The sequence below is a fragment of the Euleptes europaea genome, chromosome 2, assembly GCF_029931775.1.
Source record: "Euleptes europaea isolate rEulEur1 chromosome 2, rEulEur1.hap1, whole genome shotgun sequence".
Lineage (NCBI taxonomy): Eukaryota > Metazoa > Chordata > Lepidosauria > Squamata > Sphaerodactylidae > Euleptes > Euleptes europaea.
The window spans coordinates 65,510,217-65,533,086 of NC_079313.1; the positions used below are offsets into that span (position 1 = coordinate 65,510,217).

General features: G+C 40.6%; 1 protein-coding gene across 5 annotated transcripts in view; it reads right to left on the bottom strand.

Moving 5' to 3' along the window:
• NFIA (nuclear factor I A) overlaps nt 1–22,870 on the bottom strand; it is a 556,273-nt gene that overhangs the window by 13,267 nt on the left and 520,136 nt on the right. For 4 of the 5 annotated variants that reach the window (XM_056845664.1, XM_056845662.1, XM_056845665.1 and 1 more), the window contains one exon: nt 16,211–16,302. The exons of the other annotated variant lie outside the window; for it this stretch is intronic. In XM_056845664.1, the coding sequence (XP_056701642.1) occupies nt 16,211–16,302 (92 nt within the window). The remainder of the gene's footprint in view (nt 1–16,210; nt 16,303–22,870) is intronic. 5 annotated transcript variants of the gene reach the window in all.

A 22,870-nucleotide genomic window follows, 5' to 3' on the forward strand; every position in this document is an offset into this window, starting at 1 on the left:
ATATGCAACTCTGATGACAATTGCATTTATTTTTGAAATTATATATTTTGCAATGACAAATACTTCATCCGAAGTATTTAATAGTAGAACCTGTACAGTGTATGCACTACCGGGGCGGGGGGTAGAGAGACCTCCTGCCTTTGACCTGGGAAATGTAGGCTATAGTAGGGGACTTCCTTTTTCAGGAATCACCACCTGTGCTACAGATGTCTGGTGGTGTCTCCCAATGGTGTTTGGAGGAGTGGAGCCCACATCTGGACTTCTCTCCTCTTGAGAGGTGGAAACTAGCATGCACAAATTGTAGTAGCATTGTCTTCAGCAGGGCTTGAGAGGAGACAAGTGATGAGTTTCCTGGCTATCTGCTCCAGGCTGCACGGGAGAGAAGCTGGTGAGAGGAGGAGGAACCAGGTGCACTCGAACCCACTTCTTCTCCCTCTGAGATGATGCAGGGCCAAAACGGCAAAGGTGGGACCCCTTCACACACATACATTTCTTAATTCTAAGGGTAAATTCATCCTTATGCAGTAGCTTTATGTTGCTATCTATACATGTAAAGGGGAAATGCACATCCCCTTTATAATCAATTATCGCTCTGCATCGCTTCATGACATATTCTGAGTATTTAGAGACATGCGCCTCCCCTCCTTTTTATGTAGTTTATGCAAGTTTGGGCTATAAAAGGACATCTCTTTTTTTTCTTTATTGATTCCAGTGTTGCAAAGGCACTATGCTCATAGCAACATGCTCTCCCACTTTACCCAGCAGTTCTTTCTGTCCAGTTCCACTGGAATGCATTTAAAAGTTCAAGTTCAGATTTAAGCTAAATAAAATTCTCCTGGGGAGTCTCGAGCCAGCCTTCATTTACATGTGATCTCTCTGAACTTCTCTTGTGTGAGCTTGCTCTGTTTCCAGGGCCCACCAAAGGAATGTTCTACAGTTAGAGCCCGCAGTGCTTTCTCAGGCATTCGAGACCCAGAGGCGCAAGTTTCAAGCTGCAGTTTTAAAAGTTTCCATAGGGCTGAAGCAGGGACGGAAAGAAGCGGAACAATATCTTCTCAATTATTTGCATATAGCATTACAGTTAAAGTATTAATTTTCTTTTTTTTTTAAAAAGGGACATAATTTATTCTAACAGCGGAGTGTTGTAAAAGCCAGCATGTGCTTTCACCACGGTCTAAACTCCCTTTGTTCTTCATTGCACTTTCCACTCTTGTTGCTTTTGCAAAATCCTTTGTTTGTAAGCCCTCAAGACTGTACTTGCAGTCTGAACCACAGAGTGGGCTCCTGGGGCAAGCTAACTACAGCAGACGTTTTTGCTACGTATGCTGGTACATGTATGCCTACAATAAGTAATGTATAAATATTATTTTAGAAATAATTGCTGTATACACAGCATGTATACACACATCGGAGCCATCTGGACCTCTATCTTGCTATGCCCAGGAGAGGGGAAAATGTTAAAAATCCATTTTGGGAACCTAAAGGGGAGTTGAAAAATATTAAATAAAACAGGCAGAAGTCCCCAAACTACAAGTTTCTGCAAAAATATAGCCTCTGACTGGAAGGATTTGTTTCGCTGTACTTCTCAGGATGAAGACTGTCCCCTTGTATGAAGGAACGGGAAAATGTTATTCATATGAGATGATGAGCAATGATTTAAGTAGAAGTGACTGTTGTCCAAGCACAGCTGTCCAAATAGTGATACTACACAGAGTAGTGGTCTTTTCCAGCTCTGAGACCCGTCTTTAAGCCCAGGCAGGCTAAGAGATCTCCTGAGCTGCAAACATGTAAATTCGGAGGTGACAACAGTGGTACATGATAGGAAGAGAAGACTCTCGGAACCTGCCCATGCTAAAAAAAGAATCCTCTTCACCACTGAGTGACCTCCCTTTGCTTTCCGGCTGTTCTTCTCAGTGAACTTACAGAGGCATGAGCCTTAGCAATGAAAATGTCTCTGGAAGGACTTGTGATCCAGAGGGTATGACCTACCTAAGAGTCCTGACCCACGGGTTGAAGATCACTAATATAATCACTATTTTGAGTCGGTAATGAGCTGGATGAGGCTGAGAAAGCTGAAACCTAAGCCTGACAAGACAGAGGTTCTCTGGGTTAGAAGAAAGGCAGAGCAGGGGCTTCCGATCTCTCCTGTCTTGGATGTGGTTATATTCCTCTTGAAAAGCCAGGTTGGCAGCTACTTGGCACAGCAGTCACCTTAGAAAACTAGGTGGCTGTGGTGGTCCAGAGTGCTTTTGCCCAGCTTCGGCTGGTGCATCTGTCCATTCCTGGGTCAGTCAGGTTCATGCCTTAGTTACATCTAGACTGGGCTATTGCAATGCACTCTACTTGGGGCCACCTTTGAAGAGTGTTTGAAAGCTGCAGCTAGTGTACCAATGCTGTGGCTAGACTTCTGGTTGGGGCCAGCTATCAGGAACATGTCACCCTGATACTACAGCAATTGCACTGGCTACTGATCCACTCTTGAGCCCAATTCAAGGTGCTGGTTCTTACCTTTAAAGCCCTATGGGGTTGGGGACCAGGGTAACTGAAGGACAGTCTTCTCACATATGTTCCATCCTGCCCAGGAATTAAGGTAACAGCAAGAGACCTTCCTGACTGTGCCATCAATCAAAGAAGCTCATTTGGTGGATACATGAGAGAGGGCCTTTTCAGTGGCAGCCCCACGATTATGAACAACCTCCACAGGGAGGTGTACCTGGCCCCCTCACTTTTAATCTTTAGGAGGCAGATGAAGACAATTTTATTTAGGACTGCATTTTATTGATTTTGGTTTTATGTATTTTTATACATTCTATAGGACAGCAAGATGGGGAAGTTACATTCCACCAGCTTCACTCTGTCAGTGGTGCTTTGGATCTAACCCATATTGTGCATTTTCAGAGAACAAGCCACAATAGGTGCTCACATGGTTAACTAATTTGCTTTTTAAATGGCTCCAAACCTTTTTAAAGTATGGCAGACCAGAGATAGCAGGAGATAAACTAGTACAAGAATGACTAAGTAGTGATTTAGGGGCACCTCAAACGTTACATTTTTAAGTACATACCTAACATGTTTTAAGCATGCACTTAAAAATATGAAGTATGAATATGACAAATACACGAACAGTAAAAATACCTTGTCAGGTTGCTGTGCCTGGCTGTGGCTCATGGTTCAGTGTTCATTCAGTGGCAAACTCAGATTTGTCTTTACATAATGTACAGAATGCTTTCATTGTAGGCTTTTCAAAGAAGTGCTATCATGCTGCTTCTCAGACATCAATCAACATCTTTCAGTGTATAAATATAGTTCTCCAAAGAATGCACTCTTTCAAACATCACAAAGGTATTCCAAAAGTAAAAAAAAAAAAAAAAAGGTACAGTGAACTGAAGAAGCTTAGCGTTATGGATCAGGAATAAAATTATTCTACATACACAAAACTGTTCTCTTCCACTGTTGTCACAAAGTGAATTCAAAACTATGTGTGGGAATGGAAGGAGGAATTTTAGGTAAATCAAAAGAGAATGGAAGGAAAACAGTATAATGCCAAGACCTAGTTTGGATTTACCATAAACTAATGTTGAGGAATGAGTAACAACAGGCACTCTCTGCCTTCCCTTCCAAGTTAATTTCTTCTTCCACTCCCTAATCTGGGTTTGAATATACAGATAACCCTGGATATGTTCCTAAACTCAAGTTCAGAACCTAGTTTAAATTTACTTAGCAGTGTGTGTTGGTTTGTCCACTACAGCTGTCCTTGCTTACCAAAGGGCGCTGTGAATTGAAGATGTGGGAAAACAAAAAATATAAACAGTACTGAGGGTCAGAATGCATCATCATCCATAATGTACAATTAAAGTCAACAGGGATTCACAACAAACATTGGAACGAAGAAACAGTCAATGAGAAAGATCACTGACTACTGTCCATTTTAAATTATTTGAAAGCACTATTATAATGTCACAAGCTTACTAACAGATATGGGAAGGGACTCTGTTTTATTATTGCTATGTTCTAATACTGTGCAGTGTAGCAAGCCAGCCGAATTAATTAATAATCACAATACAAGTAGTTGTAATTGTATTGCTTCAGTGTTGTTTCCAATCATCAGAGCTATGGTGCTGTGGTTGAGTGGGCTAATAATCAGGCTCCCACATCCAGCATTTATTTAATTTTCAAATCATGATTTTGAAGCACAACTCATTCACTTGCTTAAAGTAAATGTTTGATTTTTTGGAATCAGGGCTATTAATAATCCAGCTAGTTATGTGATGCAGTTGTTATGAGAATGAGGCCTGAATAGTTACACAAACTGCAGTACAACACATACCTAAGTTTTGTGTTAGTAAATAGGAAACAAAAACCAGCAGGAGAATACAGTATTGCAGGCACTGGGAATTAATCAGGAAAAAAATTAGACAACTCAAAGTGAAACTGAAATCCAGCAACTGACAGAAAAAACTATGCACATTTACTCAAAAATAAGTGCGATTTTATTCACTCCCAGGTAAGTGTTGTAAGGGAGGCAACCTTAAACACTGAACTGTGCAGTTATACTCCACGGAATGTAGGCATGCACAATTTCCTCTGGACTTAGGGTTGCCAACCTCCAGTTACTAACTGGAGATCTCCTGCTATTACAACTGATCTCCAGCCGATAGAGAGCAGTTCACCTGGAGAAAATGGCTGCTTTGGAAATTGGACTCTATAGCACTGAAGTACCTCCCCTCCCAAACTCTGCCCTCCTCGGGCTCCGCCTCAAAAACCTCCCATCAGTGGCAAAGAGGGACCTGGCAACCCTATCTGGACTGGGCCTACAAATGTCATTTGGACAAAGGAGACAGCCAATCAGCTGGATTACTAACAGCCCATTCCTGAGCCTGGTGCAGCCGGAGTTGGCATGGCTGTGGTGCTGCCATGGCGCCTCCAAAGCCTTTCGGAGGCTTTTTAAATTTTCAAATGGGGCATTTTGCCCCATTGAGAACAGCGAGGCTGCACCAGCAAAAAAGCTGGCACAGCAACACTGTTCTCAACAACGGTGTAACTGGCCAAAAGGGGACAGGAAGCTGCCTACTGGCAGCTTCGCCCCCTGGAATGCCCCCCAGGATGCCGGTGGAAGGCCCAGTCAGCATCCCTGGGCAGCAATGCCGGGAGACCGGCATCCGAGTCCCCCCGCCAGCGTCTGTGCCAACCTGGACGGCGTAAGTGGCGCAGCCCTTTCCTGGCCTCCAAAGGACTTTAGTCCTTTCAGGTCAGGAATGGGCTGTAATTATTGCCAGTGTTATTTTTGTCCTAAAATAGATGCCTTAGTTAGGGGGGGAAACTATATGTTGCTTATTAACTTAGCAAGAGTGTTCTGGAATCTTTGAAAAATAATAAATATGGTTAACCACAGTACTATTTTTACAAGGACAATTTTTAGACTAAAACAGTACACTTGTGGTTATTGCCTGCCTGGCACATGGGTATTTTGATCTCTCTTCACTATGAAAGATGAAAGTTACTCAGTATGCTTAGCACATTTACATTCGAGTAGGCTATAAAAACTGGTGTTTTTTTTTAAAGATGAAGAATTCACTTTCAGAGTTTTCAACAGCTATTTTCACCCCCCAACCTGTCAGACATCCTTACAAAAGTGTGTAAAATACTGCACAGATTAGTATGTTTAAAAACTAGACATAAGATATAAAAGATTCAGAGTGTATGAAATATATATGTATGGATACTAATTCACAAAATGGGTTTAATTTGATGGCAGATTTTTACCAAGACAAATCAGCTTTGCACAGATTTTGGTCATAATTAAATATTTCCATTTTACAGATGTGAATTCAAGACTACCTAGAGTGTACCAATTGTCTAGAGTGCTCTGTAGTGATAAAGCAATGTGTAACCTGTAGCTGGCAATATTCCTGTTCCAGCAAATAAAAAGGTAAAGGTCCCCTGTGCAAGCACTGGGTCATTCCTGACCCATGGGGTGACATCACATCCCGACGTTTTCTAGGCAGACTTTGTTTACGGGGTGGTTTGCCAGTGCCTTCCCCAGTCATCTTCCCTTTACCCCCAGCAAGCTGGGTACTCATTTTCCCGACCTCGGAAGGATGGAAGGCTGAGTCAACCTTGAGCTGGCTACCTGAAACTGACTTCCGTTGGGATCGAACTCAGGTCGTGAGCAGAGCTTGGACTGCAGTATGAGTTTGTACACTGTACACTTCATAATGCTAATACATATTTTAAGAGTGACAGTATCAATACAACATATTCCTGGGAGTAAACCCCACTTAAAATAAAGTTCAGGTCTTAAACTTCTGTTCCTAGAAAAATGTATGTTACAAAAGAAATATGTGTTTGAATTGTTTCAGTAGCAATTTTTAAACATTTCAGGATGCAGTCCTATGAATTCAGTAGGACTTGTTTCTGGATATATAAATCAGGCTGAAGGACTTGATCCTAACATTTAGGATACCTTAAGAATTAAGATTCTTATTATAATATTAAATATTTATAGACAGTCTCCATACTTTTATATTTTAATAGATAATAGGATGTAGTACACAGATTAGAATAATATTGTGTTCTATGGCGGGTGTCCTGAGTGGATGCTATGGTGCAGCACCATTACATAGAATGGTCATTTTGTAGATAACTAGGTAAAAAGGGGGACACATTAATGAATTACTGAATCCTAAAAGTATTTCAGCTACTATATAACTAAAAGTGTACATATATGACATCTATAGTAGTAAACTGTTGATATAGGATTTTAATGAACACACAGCACAGTAGGATGCGCCTGTCACCAGGTTATCAATCTACCAGCACTAGTGCAAACTAATATACGCCCCCATGAAATAATGCACTTTTCTAGGATTGGGGTACTAATATTCCAAAAAGTTCATGGGTATACCAACATTGTCTCCACCTCTAAGATTGACCGTTACCCATCAACATAAGCAATTAAGAAAATGTGATTTAATAATACTTTAAAACAGCCATTAAAGGAAGACCAACCCCCCCCCCCCCGCTGATCATTGAATGAGATCAATGTTTTCAATAATACGCTTGCTGTCATGTAGCACCTTAACTGTTGCAATTAATAATCGAGCTGATTAACTTAAGTGAAGTGCTCTCCATTGTATAAACGCATAAAGATGTATAAGATAGGGAAAAAGAGAAAGGTAAAGAAAGAACAAATCATCATTTACTATTTTTTTTTATGTGGACAGGTTCTTGCTTTCCATTCTGCTCTTGTAACAATTACTGTACTAGCCTCTCTGACAGAGTCAATAAATCGATCGGGATCTGATGCAGCGGCAAGCCAGGCTAATCCAATACACCATTATCTGCAGCAGAGGTTGGTGTGGGGGGAGGTGAAAGTGGAAAGCAGGAAATCAGAAAAGCGAAATAAAGGCAGCAAAGGATACAAAACTCCAGCCTGGGCTCAGTCGAAAATGTTTGGTATGCATCTGGAGGTGTGCATTTGAAATAACTGGCAGCTGCATAACAGAGATGATTAAACACAATGCATACTGGAATCTAGCAACCCCATATTCCTTATGCTGACTACAGCAATCAGCAGTTGAGGGTAGATTACTATCCCCATGTAAACATGTAACCTGCAGGCCTTACTTACAAAACAAAAACTTCCATAAGGAGTGTGCATTGAGTTTAAGATTTTTCTTGGACATACAGTTTCTTGCATTGAAAAAAAAACCTGGTTGAGCTGCCATCCCACAAATCTGATCATTTTCAAAACAAGCCAATATTTTAAGTAGCCCAGCAATGCAATGCTCTAGAAGTTTTCTTGCTGAAATGAAAGAAGTTTGCTCATGGATTTGAGACATGTAGAATTTCTGGACAGGTTTAAGCTATGGCACCTCCTCCAAGATACAATTTAAACGTCCCCCACCCCAAACAAAAATGTAGAATTTCATAAAATGATTCAAAATACCTATTTTCTTCTCCAATAGAGATATTCCTATTGTAAGAACATAAAATGCAGCATGTATAATTTAGCCCATACAATTACTAGTCATTACATTTATGATTTCCATACAATTACTAGTCATTACATTTATGATTTTTAAAAGTATAAATGCCCTTCAAGGCAATCCTATGTATGAATTATGCCAGATAGACAATGATAGGGTCAGGACTAAAACAGAAGTTCTAAGCTGGTCAATTTGGAAGAAAGTCCCATTTTATTCAGGGGAGCTCACTCCCAGGAAAGTGTCCTTAGGATTGCACTGCTAAACTTTTATGATGCCGTAAATGGAAGAGGTGGGTGTGTGCCAAGGCAGAAGCAAAGGAGTGTCCACCTTAGTCCCAATTGTATCCTGCCCCAGGTGAAAAAGCCAACTCCTCTAACAGCAAACAGTAACTTATTATATTCCCAATAAACCCAATGGAGGGATAAATCTAATATCCTCCACCTATCTCACTCACACAACTACAACAGAGCACAGGATCCCAGCTAACTCTATAGCATAGTCAATTAAAGCATACAACGAATAATATACCTCTGGTGAGAATCATAAATCAGATGATAGAGCATATGATACGCTGACCTAATGCCGTATAGGGAAAGACAGCTGTTGATCATAAAACATAACATACAGACAAGTTCGCAGTGCTGTAGTGAAGGCAACTGGGAGGACATACACTGCACTACCACCATTTTGCTTCTATCCATGTCAATGAGTCAATGGCAACCTCAGTCTTTCCTGACATTCACACTTTGGCTTCATCTAGATATCCTTTCTGGAGGGAGTTCTGTTTTCATGTGGCATATATGTTCATTTAGAAAGATCACCACATTTACTTGATGTGCTGAGTTGTTAGCTTGCCACCTCAGGAATCTGCTTCATGACTTTGATGATTCCCAAGATCTCTTTAGTCCATGGCAGTTAGAACTGCTGCATTACACCCTCGGGGAATGAGAGTTTTGCTATCCGCGATCAAGTTATGATTCCAAACTATCTGTAAGAATGAGGACAATCTAGCCACCTGTGCCTTCAGTTCTCCTTGAAAGTGCTAGTGCTTCCAGAACTTCCTGTATATGGAATCTCTAGAGCGCCAGGAAAAGTTTTTAAATAATCCCTTCCCCCATCCAATGCAGACTACCACTCATGACAAGTACTCTTGCCACATATCACGTCATCATTTGGAACGTGTTAAGTATTCTTTAGGAAAAGCGTATGTTTTGGCTACCTACCTCACTGGGTGTCTGTTGTGGGGAGGGGAAGGGAAGGTGATTGTAAGCCGCTTTTATTCTTCCCTAAGTGGTAGAGAAAGTCATCATATAAAAACCAACTCTTATTATTATTATTATTTAAGTACAATGTGTTGTGATGGTTGTAGGGTTTGATGCTGACTTTTGGCTATTGCAGACATTGGCTCCAAAGGCAGACAAGGGTAAGTTTAGCAGATAGAGGCTCTGTAAAAATTCAGTTACTGGTGGAAACCACTTATATGGATGTGAAAGATTAAGATCTTCGTTGTAAAGTCTTTGCATAAGAGAGGCATTTTCATTGTGAAAATGTGAGCAAGAACATGCAGAGTATGTCTTGTAAAGCAGCTGTTTAGCTAAAAGATATTTACATAGCCTATGGAGAGCTACTTAGTAAGAAAGAAAATCTCTATAGTCCTTCCTAGGGCACATGTAGGCTGAGAAAAGGGATGAAAAGCTACCCCACTGCCATTTCCACTAGTGTAAACCAGGTGGAAGGGAAACAGACATCTCTTGTCCCCACTTGCAGGGACTGTTTAAGCTGAGTTCCTCTGACCTGACTGCAATTCGGGTTGTGCGCCCATGCCCTGACACGTGTCAGACGTATCATGTAGTTTGGCCCTCAGTCAGAAGTGCAGCTAACCCGAATCTATTTGAAATGAAGCAAGAGAAAAATTGAAAGGTGTTTCTCTGACAGAAATTAAATGCATAAGCTCCCTAATTCGTTTCAAATGTAATATGTTTTCAACAGTAATTGTGTCATATTTTCCCCATGCTGGTCAATACACAAATACCTGGTCTACCTAGTACAAAAACACAAAATTCCTCAGATCGATGATGTGCTGGTTTGACGTGTTCTCAAACTGCCTTAGTGACTACCCTACACTGAAAAAAACCCAAATTAAATAATCCCTGCACAAAACAAGTTGGAAACACTGGCTATAAGAGTTCTCATTCTTGTTAAAGATCTGGGACAGGAATGAAGGTTGACAGGCATGGCCTAGCAACCAGCAGGAGATGGGGGGAGGCAGGTAATTATTGCGGTGTGTGTGTCTTTGTTGCTGTGCAATGACATCACTTCTGGAGCAACCCAGAAGTGCCAAAATTGTACTCAATGGAGTTTATGGGAAAGTGCTAAAGCATCACCACAGCTGGAGCTTTTGGGTCACGCTGGAACTGTCGTCATTGCATGGCAATGAAGACTGCCGCCCCACCTTTTCCCGGCCTGCTTTCACCTGTGTGTTGGCGGGCATTGACAACAAATACATGAGTTTGCCTGCCATTAGTGGGCAACTGGAAAGCCTAAATGAAGCCCGTAAGACATGACAGAACAGTGAAAAAAACACTGAAACACTGGTCACGTTTTGACTGGGCTCTACTTCACACTGCGGCTCATGGTGGACATACTGAAGAGAAGCATATGAGCCGATACTGTCCTGGAGGAGCAGCTTGTGCCCTAGGGAAAACCATGACACAGTTGTTTAGGGAACTTGTAATTTGAGAGTCATTTCCCTCCATATTTCCATCAAGGAGTTGAACCACAGCCAATGTCACTTAGGTCACATGTGGTATATTCCTTAGTATAACATGTCAGGGGAAAGAGGACTGAATATTTTAAGTGGATGACTATCTACATTGGATATCATTTCCTTTATTGATAAGACAGCATTTGTATAGAACTATGGAAAAAAACCCAAGATACAGTACATGGCTCATCGCCTTTTAAAGACCACTGAGTGAAAAATCTGAGAGAAAATAAACAGCAATATTTTGTAAGATTTGAAAGAAGAATATCTCCGCTCTGAATTTACACGCTAGAACATTTAAATCCTGAAATCATATTACTGTTTGACATATTTTAGAAGGGTGATAAAAAGGAAGTCTCCATTTTGAGAGTTGTAATTTTTTTAATCTGAAATGATAGAATGGTAACATTTTCATCAAAAAAAGACAAAGGTTATGTTCAGACCTTGCAAATGCTGCTAGCATTTGCTTTGCTTCTAGAGAATATAAGACAAGGACACAGACTCTTTTGATTGTTGTGACCTTCTTTAAACTATTACACAATTACCATTAAAATAAAATAGTAATAAAATTAAAACATTCCCCCCAATTACTTCACTTTAGCAAATCTGGAAGGAATTAACCAAGACCATGGAAATGTGCATTATTTATGCTGTATACATTTCCTTTTTGTTTGTTTGTTGCTGTGGAGAAGTAGAGAGGGCAATATTTATTTCCTTTACTGTGCTCTTATAACTCATTTGCTCACAAAGAGAAGGAACAAAGCTAAAGGTGTGAATGCTAATTCTAAGTGAACAAAATAAATGGGATTTAGTTCTGAGTAAACAGAACTACCGGTAGCTCAAGGCTGTTAACTGAAGTTACCCACTTTTTGTCCCATTTCCCCCTGCCCTTCTTTCTAGGAGTCCATGGTGACATGGTTCTTTCCTCCTAGTTTTACCCTCATAAAAACCCTGAGAGGTAGATGAGGTTGAGAGAGTGTGACCGGTGAGAGGTCTTGCAATGAGCTTCCTAGCTGAATGGGGAGCTGTGTGTGGATTTCTGCAGTTACCACACTGGTTCTCTATAGCTCAAATCTAGGCTGAACCTAATTCAAGGTCTCTTTCTTCCAAATAAGTACATGCAGGATTGCAGCCTTGAAGTAACTGGGTATAAAACTGCAACCGTAAACTTCTTGTTTTAATACACATCTTCCCTCCTGTACTTTGTTATATAAATATAGTTTCCGAGGCCACAAAAATAATGGTTTCATTTTTTAAAAAAAGCATAGGAAAACTTTGCTTATATGTCTGTTAAACTGGAGATACTTCAAGAGAGACTTAACTGCAAGAAGCAGAAAAACCTCTTGCTGCTTAACCAATGCAAACAGACCACAAAGAGTTAAAATATTCTCAGAGTTGCTGTTATACTTTCTGTGACCTTGTTCAGTGCAAAGAAGGCTTGAAATCCAACACAGTTTAACCAGTTCTATCCGTGTAGCTATAAAGTAAAGCCCTTACCGAAGGGAGAAAAAGGAGAAGTCAGCAAGAAAGCATACAGTGCTCTCACAGTCTGGGTCCAGGAAAATATTGATTTCATTACTGAGGGTAAGTTCACACAGCTTGTGAACGTAATACAACTTATGGTTTTCTGTATAATAAACTGCAGTTTTCATGTGATTTATTCTTGGTGAAAGCCCATTTTTGAGTCCAGCTACCATGACCATTCTTTCCAGTTGCATTATCTCATCACAAGCTGCAGGCACGGTGGGATGGAGTAACCCCATGCTAGCAGATCTGTGATAACACATTCACACAAACTAGTCATCATTCGTCGGCTGTCATTTGTAACATGGTCTCACTTGATACGCAACTATACAGACATAGCCTCAATCTTATCTGGTGAAGCAGCTTGACATGTTCTGAAGTGATTTTCACCCCTTCATTACAAGAGGGGTGAAAGGCATGAACACATATGTAGCTGCCTTATACTGGATCAGAACATTGGTCTATTGAAGTCAGTACTGACTACTCAGACTGGCAGTGGGTCTCAGGTGGAGACCTTTTACATTACCTACTGTTGGATTCCTTCAACTGGAGATGTTGAGGACTGAACCTGAGACCTTCTGCATGCAAAGCAGATGCTCTTTCACTGAGCCACAGCCCTTCATCATCTTGCAATTATGTAGTGAAAACTGTCAATCCTGCATGATGTGATGCTTCATATAAGCAACATTCCATGCTCAAGCAACAGTCCAAGGTTCCATCATGCCAGTCAATGCACAACCAATACAAATCTTATCAGATAACACAGTGAGAATGCATGCCCTAAACATGTAGGAGGGTGACATCTATGTGCTTTTTTGGGTTCTTATTGCAATTTATGGAAGAGGAACACAATTACAATCCTGCCCTACATCTTAACGCTAGAATAATGTTTTTGTAACCATTGCCAAATAATAATACTGCATGTTTTTGACCTTTCAAATATTGTACTATAATATCAAAACATCCTAAATAAAAGCTATAGTCCTGAAACACTAGTTCCTCTCGTTAATTCCCCCCCTCCTCATGACTGTGGGATATTAACTACAGCCTTAATATTGTTCAACATCTGGCTCAAATTAGCTGCTAACAAAACTGCCAACAACTATTTTCTTAATTGACATTTGGGAATTTGAAAGGGCCCAGAAAAAGCATATTCAAAAAGTGTTCTTGTTTAAATGGGATACATTTTCTCATCAAGCTTCTGATTCAAGTACATACAACAAACATCTGAATAGGGTAAGGTTACTACAACATCATGAAGGTTAAGTTAGTATGGGCTGCACTGAGGATGCTGTTGGTGGTTTTTCAGTTTTATGTTCCATTTGACATTGGAAACTAAATCTTTAAATGGAGTTCCTTAACCTCCTCAGTAACTTTGATGCAACTTTCTGTTCTGTAGCCCAGGAGAGAAACTGGCTTGATCCTATGAAGTTGTTTCTGCTCCTTCCTGCCCTCCAAAGACTCCAGAGACTTCCAAAACATTAATGCTGGAGAGTGTGAACCCTTGTGAACAAAACACCATGTGGCTGCACAAGTTTGTGTTTTGGAGGTCTTGGGGAAGGAGGCAGGCAAGAAAGGCCAGCACTATGAACAGAGTGCCTACGCTTCATTATCCTTCATTACTATGCTTCATTATCCAAGACATTATCCTTCATTCATAAGTTCATTTTCTCTAACATGTAGAAATAAGATGTATCCCAAAATTTCTGTCCTCAGTCTTTTTAAAACATTTATCTAATGTTTCAGAATGCGATTTATTGAGCAATCTCACAAAAGAAAATGAAAATTCAAATGATTAGTGTAAAAGGATCTTGTAAGAAAATGATACCAACTTCACTTGCACAACAAGGAATTTTGAACTAGTTCCACCATTCAAAAAAGAGATTTTGAAATAACTTTAGATCTCTCTCTTAAATACGTCAGTTTCCAACATCAAATAGCAAATACATTTTTAGTAAGGGGCAGAAATTAGAAAACACGCTTCTATGAATCATTGGGGCATCCATATCTTGAATGTTATGTATAATTCTTCTTGTCTTACTTCAAGAAAAATGTAAATGAGGGCCAAAGTAGACATGACCATGTTCCTGGTCACTGCCGCCATTTAAAACCATGGAATGTTGGTATAAATGTTGGTATATCTGTGGTATTTTTTAATTGTTGCATGTATTTAACAGCAGCTGCAACACAGATGATTGGAAAGGTTATTTATGCTTTTTGTGTGGTGGAGAAAGCTTAGAGTAAACACTACAATACTGTTACTTCCAGAACCCTTGTACTCTCCTTTGGCCTGTGAAGTCAAACATATAGGCAGACTCCTTCTTAGATCAAACCACACAATCATGATAGAAATAAAGTGTAATAAAATGCCATTTCACAATGAGACAACGATCCAGGACTTGTCTTGTGACTCCATGAGATCTACCCCCAGCCAAATCAAGAACCCTCCCTCTCATTTTCTAAAAATATCACACCAAGGGACACATGGAAGGATCCTCTGTGTCAAGAACAGCACTAACATATACCTTCCATCTCACACTCATACCTTTGTCCTATTTCACTCATCTGTAAACGAATACTTGTTCCACTGGGTTAGAGATATGAAAGATACACTCAATAAAAACAGATGTCTAATCGTGCAATCTTGAAGGGGGGTGGAGCTGCTTAGGAGCCGGCATGACCCCAGCGCCAACATCTGTGCCACTTGCGCCATCCAAAGTGGCACAGATGCTGGCACATGGCGACTTACATTGGCTCCAGGTAGCAACGCAAGCCTTGTGTGCTGGCGCTGCTTCCCTGGCAGCGTTTTTCTGGTGCAAGTACTCACGCTGGCATCCATGGGGCGTTCCCGGGGGCGGAGCTTCCTTTAGGCAACTTCCAAAGCCCTTTCGCCCTGGGAAAGCGACATTTTCCAGGAATAGGTGGTGTATCCCCGTGAAACTCAATGGGGGAGTTTCATGGGGATTTTTAAAGTGTTTTTAAATTTAATTTAGGGCCTAGGAGGCCTCTTAGGAGGTGGCACAGCTGTGCAGTCCCTGGCCGTCAACTAAGTACCCTCCCCCTTAGGATTGGGCTGCCCATATCACTTATGTGACAGGAGGTGCTGGAACAAATAGCTGACTCCAGCATATCTAAATGGATGAAAGTTTTATTCATCTGGATATATTTCCAAGTAAAGATGCTTAAAATTGCTATTGTTAGAAATGTAATTTTATTTCTTTTTTAAAATGTAAATATGAGTAACACTTGCATGTAATGCAGGTTGCAGCTATTTTTAATGTTACCATATTTTTGAGAATTTAGGCAATTTATTTTGAAGAATGTGGTAAATGTGCATTGTAATGATCCTGTGCTGCCGTGAAGATGTGAATTTTAAGCTGCCAAGTGTCATATTTACCAAAATGAAAAATGGAATCCAAACTTTTCTCCTGAAAGCCGAGTTCTCTTTTGTACTAATAAACAGTGGGCTTAAAACACAGGACACTCTATTTCTATCACAAAATTTAAACATGCATAAAGTAGTGAAATTCCAATGTACAAAAAGGAGATATTAAGAAAAATAAATCTGACTCTCCTTCACGCGAACAGCTATTACCTTGTCTTGTAATAAATGAGTAATGAAACCCAGTCTTATTATATTGTATTGTACTGTGTTACAATTATTGTATTATAATAGTCCAGCATTAAATGGTATGAAACATACCCTTTTCTGGTTATGGAGGAAGCACTTTGTCACAAGAAGACCCCTCAAACAACCCCTAAACAATGCAGACAAACAAAAACAGGAACTGACATTTCATTCGTTGTCACTCAGACCACGGAGATGAGCTGACTGATGAAGACACAGCTGTCTGAAGAAACACTTAAGGTACACCAAAGAGGTAACAAGCAGGATGACATACAGATTACAGAACAGAAGTTGAAAGCTTCCCACCTGTGTCTGTTGAGGGATATTTACAAAGCTTGGATCCCGTGGTCCAACACTGACGAATCGGTTTGCAGGGGAGGTGCTGGGTGTCGAGTAGGCTGTGAAGGGAAGGGACACATGCGTTCAGGAAGCAGCACCAGATCACACACAAGCAACACCAAAACCGACATCATTCTCGGAGCTACCTCAACAGATGTCGAACACAGAAATGAGCTCACACTGTATGGGTCAAGAATCTGACTTGAGACAACTGTTTCAGAATGATGGCGATAGAAACATGACATAATTAGGCAGTAGGAAATAGCCTTTCTGTTCAAGACAAAATGAGGTGATGTAAATAAGTAATGTTACGTTCACTCAAGCTACTTTTTTCTTTGAGACAGTTTATTTAATACAAGGTTCCACATGCAAAAATACCCGGCCTGTAAGGATGCTCTCAATTCATTTTCAAGAAGGAAGACACTGTCTTCATGAGTGCCATTCTTATGCTTGAAGTGACTCACATGCATTTTAGCATAATCGGTTCTTTATTCCATATTAGAATTCCTGCTCCATGTCACAGCACTGGACAAACTCTGAATTATTTGTATAATGGATTCGAAATGCTAAAACGATTAGCAAATGTAATGAAACACAATTGTGGGGGCAGGGGAAATGTATATAAATAGCTGTTCTCTACATAAAGTTACTGGCCATACTGCACCGAGATTACAGTCACAAATATGGATCCCATGGTGCTGAAGACTGGGGATCAGAAAGCCACATGGGCTCTATGAATGCCATTGGATGACTGGAGATGTGGACTGTGACCATTAAGGACTATACATTCACAGAACCTAGAACCCCTTCTAAAGCTAGTGCACTGCATTTTAATCATGATTTTATTTTTGAACATTTCTTCATTTCTGATTTTCAGGTCTTCACATGTTTAATTTTTAAAAATTTTAAATGGTACAGGCCATTTCCCACATATAATCCATTCACCATTAATGGGAAATTTAATCAGAATAAATGTGTATGATTTTGCTCAGTGTGTTTACAAACTGATGTGATTTAATGAAAACATTCATCACACATTGAGAAATGAAAATGATCATTCCCAAAGTGTTCAAAAATGAGATAAGAAGAAAAACCTGCTATTCTATGAAGGTTAGGGTCACAGTTCCATCACTAAAATATTTTTGATATCAATGAGATGGTTCTTATTCCTCCCAAATGAGTAAGTCAGACTACACCCACGAACGGAGGTTAAGTAATCCAATGATGCTGTCTGATTTAGTTGCTCTGATACAGTGGTTGGGGAAATGCCCTGTGAATTTTCAGAGTACTATTGGACAGAATAGCCATGAATGTCATGTTAAATAATAGATTACAGTGGAATTACAATAAAACATTTAGACATGAATGAGAACATGATGTTCTACGTATGGTGTAATATGTGTGGGATACCAATTGTTGTCCCCCCAATACATCACATGCAGACCCTATAGGCTGGGAAGATGATGTGAATCTGCTGAGCATCAGAAAAGGAATCCTCTTTGCTATAGCTGATGATGTAGAAGGTGACAGAATGGAATAGAATAATACCATAGTATCTCCTATCCCAATGCTGCTGAGGATTACTGCCCTACTCTCACCAGTAGGGTTGCCATTCCCCCGTCGGGGGAAGGGGGTTCCCTTCTTCAAGCCCCCCTTTGATGCCATTCAGCCAGCTGGTGGGGGCACTTACTACCTTCAAAGGAAAGCCAGCATCCACACATCGATGTCACTTCCAGAAGTGACAGCATCATGTTGCCGATGACTCAAGGGGCACTCAGGTATTTGGGCAAAGCTCTAAGGTTAAAAAGGCTTCTACCATGGAGTTTTTTGCCCAAATACCACAGTGTCCAATGTGATGATGAAACTTCTGGAAGTGACATCGCCAAGTCAACACTGGCCTCTCTTTGCAGCTGGTAAGTTCCCCCCTACCCTACCCCGGTTGCCAGGGGGTACCTAGCAACCCTACACACCAGCTGGTAACAGAGAGTACAAGATATTCCTAAAAATCACAAATTCCTACATATAGTGGCTCAGAGGTTTCTTGCTATTCACAGTTAGCAAGGGGATTTTCCATTAGACTTTTTAGCTAAGCTAATGCGACCAGCAGCCATAGTGCACTACACTGCTACAGTGGATTCCTGCAGAAAAATTAAATGGCAAGGCAGAGGTCTGAGAGCCCCAGCCCTGGTACAGCTCTTCACTTTGGTACTTCTGAACCGAGCTTCTAAACTGAACATACATTAACAGTACAATCCAAAAGAGTAACACCCTTTATATCTATTGAGGTCAATGGGTTTAGAAGGTATACTGTTAGAATAGCACTTGAAGATCAGTCACAAACTTTCTTCAGTGTCTCCATGTTTATTTCATGATACAAAGTATTAACAATGGTTAGAACAACATATAACAAGGTGAAGGAAATTTCTTCCATACTTTGTTATCCTACTAAGCGAATTTTGATTATAGATATACTCTCCCAAGAAGTGTCTGTTGCCCTAGTGGCTCTATATCATTTAAATAGATGCATCAGGCCTGAAATTACATACTTAAGATGAAGCCAATGAAATTGATAAGAGGTTTTGTTCGTTTGTTTTGTTACTGAAACCTATGCAAAGAGACTAAACAGCAGAATGCCACTTATTTGTAAATCTAACAGACCAATCCTAAGGGGGGGGGGGTAGTTGGGATGGGTCTGAGCATGGCGCAGCCAGGGCCAGCTCTGAACCGCTTGCTGCCTCAGCTCAGCTAGCCGAAAATTGTAGAAAACACTGTTAAACTGCTCTATGCAGTTTAATGGGGCTACACCTCTCTTTTTGCTGGTGTTCCTGGGGCAAAAGGGCTCTTTGACGTTGGCGCAAGCCCTTGTGCTGGGGAAAGGTTGCTGCAGTAGCTGTTTCAGTGCCCATGAGTGACATGGTCACACAACTCCCCAGGGCAAGCGTATGTGGTCCTGTGCCAGCGTTAGTGCCACTTTAGCCAGCGCAAGTGGCACTAACATTGGCACAGGGGTCATGCCGATTCCAAAGGCATTTTACCCCCCCCCCCAATGATTGCTTTTTCCCATGCCTTAAACTAGCTTATGATAGTTTCCCTCTTAAACTCTGTGGATTCGTTAGAATTTAGATGCCCAACAGATATACAACTATAGCATCTAAATATAAAAAATAAAATCACTGTGACGTAAGCATATCCCTTTTCTACAGGCATAAAAACAATGTTCTATATGATCTATATTTCCTTTCTGCTATCCTCCAGGGAACTGGCACAGTACCTATTGCATATATAATATCCAAATTTCAATCCATGACATTTCTAGTTAAGAAGAAAAAGAGTTGGTTTTTATACCCCAATTTTCTTTACCTTTTAAGGAATCTCAAACTGGCTTACAATCACCTCCCTTTCTCTCCCCACAACAGACACCTTGTGAGGTAGGTGGGGCCGAGAGTGTTCTGAGAGAACTGTGGCTAGCTCAAGGTCACCCTGCAGGCTTCATGTGGAGGAGTGGGAAAACCAACTTGGTTCACCAGATTAGAGTCCACCAGAGTGCTGGCTCTCCTGGTTAAAGGGTTTCAGAGAGTTAGAGAAGAATTCTAGGCCTTGTTCAACTATTACTAACAGCATTCACCAAACTGACAGCCTGGCTCAGTATAAAGACTGTCTGAGACTGGACCTTCTCCCGGACTTACCCAGGCCACAGCAGGTAGCTATGCCCTGGCCCTGCTATGGCTGTCCTGATGGTAAGAGGGTCGGCACTGCCAGGTCAAGCAATTCATATCTCCTATACATCACTGAGTGGCCCCTTTAAGGAGCTGCCAGAAGCACCTTTAACTGGGACAGACCAGTCAGGCAATCATGCAAATGGGAAGAGATGTGGGAGGTCAGGGAAGGCTGATGGACATGTGCATGATAGCGCCTGGCCCATATAAGGGGTCAAAAGGCAGGGAGGGAGGAGGCTCCAGGTGTTCTCCAGGCTCTCAAGAACAGATTTGGGAAGAAGAATAGGCAATTAGCCCCCTCCCTATCTACATCTGAGGCCTTTGCTAGTCCTGGGGTCTCAGCTGGAACCACAGAGGCAGACAGGGAGGACCAAGACATTGCGGATTCCCCTAGATCCCATAGCAATCAGCTTTTTGAGTCTGAACTATTTTTAATTTTATATGTGATGAAACAAGTCTTTCAATTCCTAACTTTCTTGAAAGCGTTATTACTTTCTAAGAGTTGTGGAGTCAACAAGGATGACTGCTGGCAAGGCAAAATTCCAGGCAGCTGTAATCTAATACTGTGTGCAGTCTCTTCTTCACAAGAACAAAGATATGTACAAGTGCATGATATGAATAGCTACACTGTTCTCATCATGACTGGTGCTATCACTTCAGACACCTCTACAGATACAAACAACAGAATTTGACAGAACACAGTTCCAAGAGAGTAAGGTTGCGCAGGATCAACACCTTTCACCATAAAACGTGCTATAAAGTTTAGAAAATGGGCTTGTTACCGATTTTGTGTGTTAGGGACCAAAGAAATATCAAGAAAATGAAAAGTTAGAATCAGACGTCATTAGGAAAACCATACTGTTCCCATCCCAGCAAGCATATAGATAGAACTCCAGCCTCTAAACATGATAGCAAAGGCCAGTACAGGTGTCCAGTCAACTGATTTTAATTTTCCTCCTTCACATGATACCCAGAATATGGCACACAATTCACTGAAATATTACTTTACTACTCCCACCTGCAGATTCCTGTCTGCAAATTCCAGAAAGCTGAGACTCAGGGCGATAAATGGAGAGATGTTTATACTATTGCTCCTGATTTCACAGCTGCCGAGGAATGTAATTTGGTATTAAGTACTGAATATGGTGTCTTTAGGATCTCAGATTTAATTTATTTTTATTCAAACTTCTAACCTATATGAGTTGTGAAGACAGGCTTGAAGACTGGCTTGATGAAATCTCAGAAGCAAGAAAGAGAGGTAAGCAGGATTTCCAATAGTAAGGCAGTAGTATTTGAGGGCTATCCTGTCTCAGTAGCCTGAAGAATAAATTCTGAGAACATGCTCTATTTGCTTATTTTATGCATTCAGAAAATGTAACTTTTCTAGTTGCATAATTCACATTCTTCTGGTGCAGAATTTTTCTTTGTCTTTGTTTAGAGAATACAGAATTCTGGATAAATGTCACTAGCCCCTTCTTTTGCACAATGTACACAACTCACAAAGCACTGGAAATATATTTTGATTAATACTTAAAATATTCTCTCAGGGTTCACAAACATTGGCCTAGTACGTCAAAATCACCCCACTAGGGAAATGTTAAGAAACAACCTTTGGAAGAGAGATGGTGGCATGGTATAGCCCAATCTCGACAGATCTCAAAAGCTATGCAGGGTCAGTACTTGGAAGGGAGACCACCAAGGAAGGCTCTGTAGAGGAAGGCAATGGCAAACCACCTCTGCTTCTCACTTGCCTTGAAAGCCCCTTGCTGGGGTTGCTATAAGTTGCCTGCAACTTGACAGCACTTTATACACATACAACAACCTTCAAATAATGTGACTATCACCTTCTTGGCTGTTGAAACAAGTATCAATCTTTGCTCTATAAAACTCTCCGATTCTGGTTATGCTTTGTACCCAATCATCAAGAGAGAACAAAAGAAATATGAAGTCCAAATGTGAGAGACCTTTCTCTTTCAAAAGACAGTGTGGCACAGGGTACAGAACACCAAGTTTCAAACTGGAAGTCTGTAGTTCATATCTCTGCTCAGCCATGAATTCATTGGTCGGCCTTGGGCTACTCACTACAAGTTTCTTAAACGCTGTAAAATCGTATCATAGCAATAAAAGGAATATTTTATATATATTGTTAATATAAAGATGATAATAATCACAGTCTAAAGATACAGATTCCTTAGCTCAGTTGACAAACACTAAATTATTATTTTTTCTTAAATACATAATCTTGAGAATTTGAGATAGAATTAACCTTAGCATTTGCCAAATCAGTAATGCTAGTGGCTGCTGATCATATCTTCCATCCATAGAAAAGAATGGTTCTACACTTATGGGCCTAGGCAAACATAATTTGTATGCTTCCCAGATGACACACATTAAGTACTAAACTTATGGACCTAGGCAAATTTTTCTATGGAAAAATCTGTCTAAGCATAATTTGTATTCTTTCCAGTTGACACACATTACATACTAAGCAGGGATTTATCACAATGAACAGTCACAATAAATTATGCAAGCAAGCAACGGAAGGTTCCAGAGTGAGAAGCTCAGGGAGTAGGGGGGCTCTGATTGGAGCACTGAAGGCAGCCCCTCCACCTACAAGTACCACGAGGAAGAATGAAGATACATCATCAATGGACAAAAACAAAGTGCTTTTCAAATGCCCTCTCCCATGATTGTAAAGCAAGAAAATTTGGTTGTCCACAAAGGACAAACAAGCCAGAACTGTAATTGCCAATGCAATAAACTGTATTCACAGTTATAAGAATACTCAACAGTGTTTTTAATAATATGATATACAGGTTGAGTATCCCTTATCCAAAATGCTTGGGACCAGAAGTGTTTTGGATTTCAGATTTGTTTGAATAAGGGATACTCGATGGTGGGAAGGCATGGC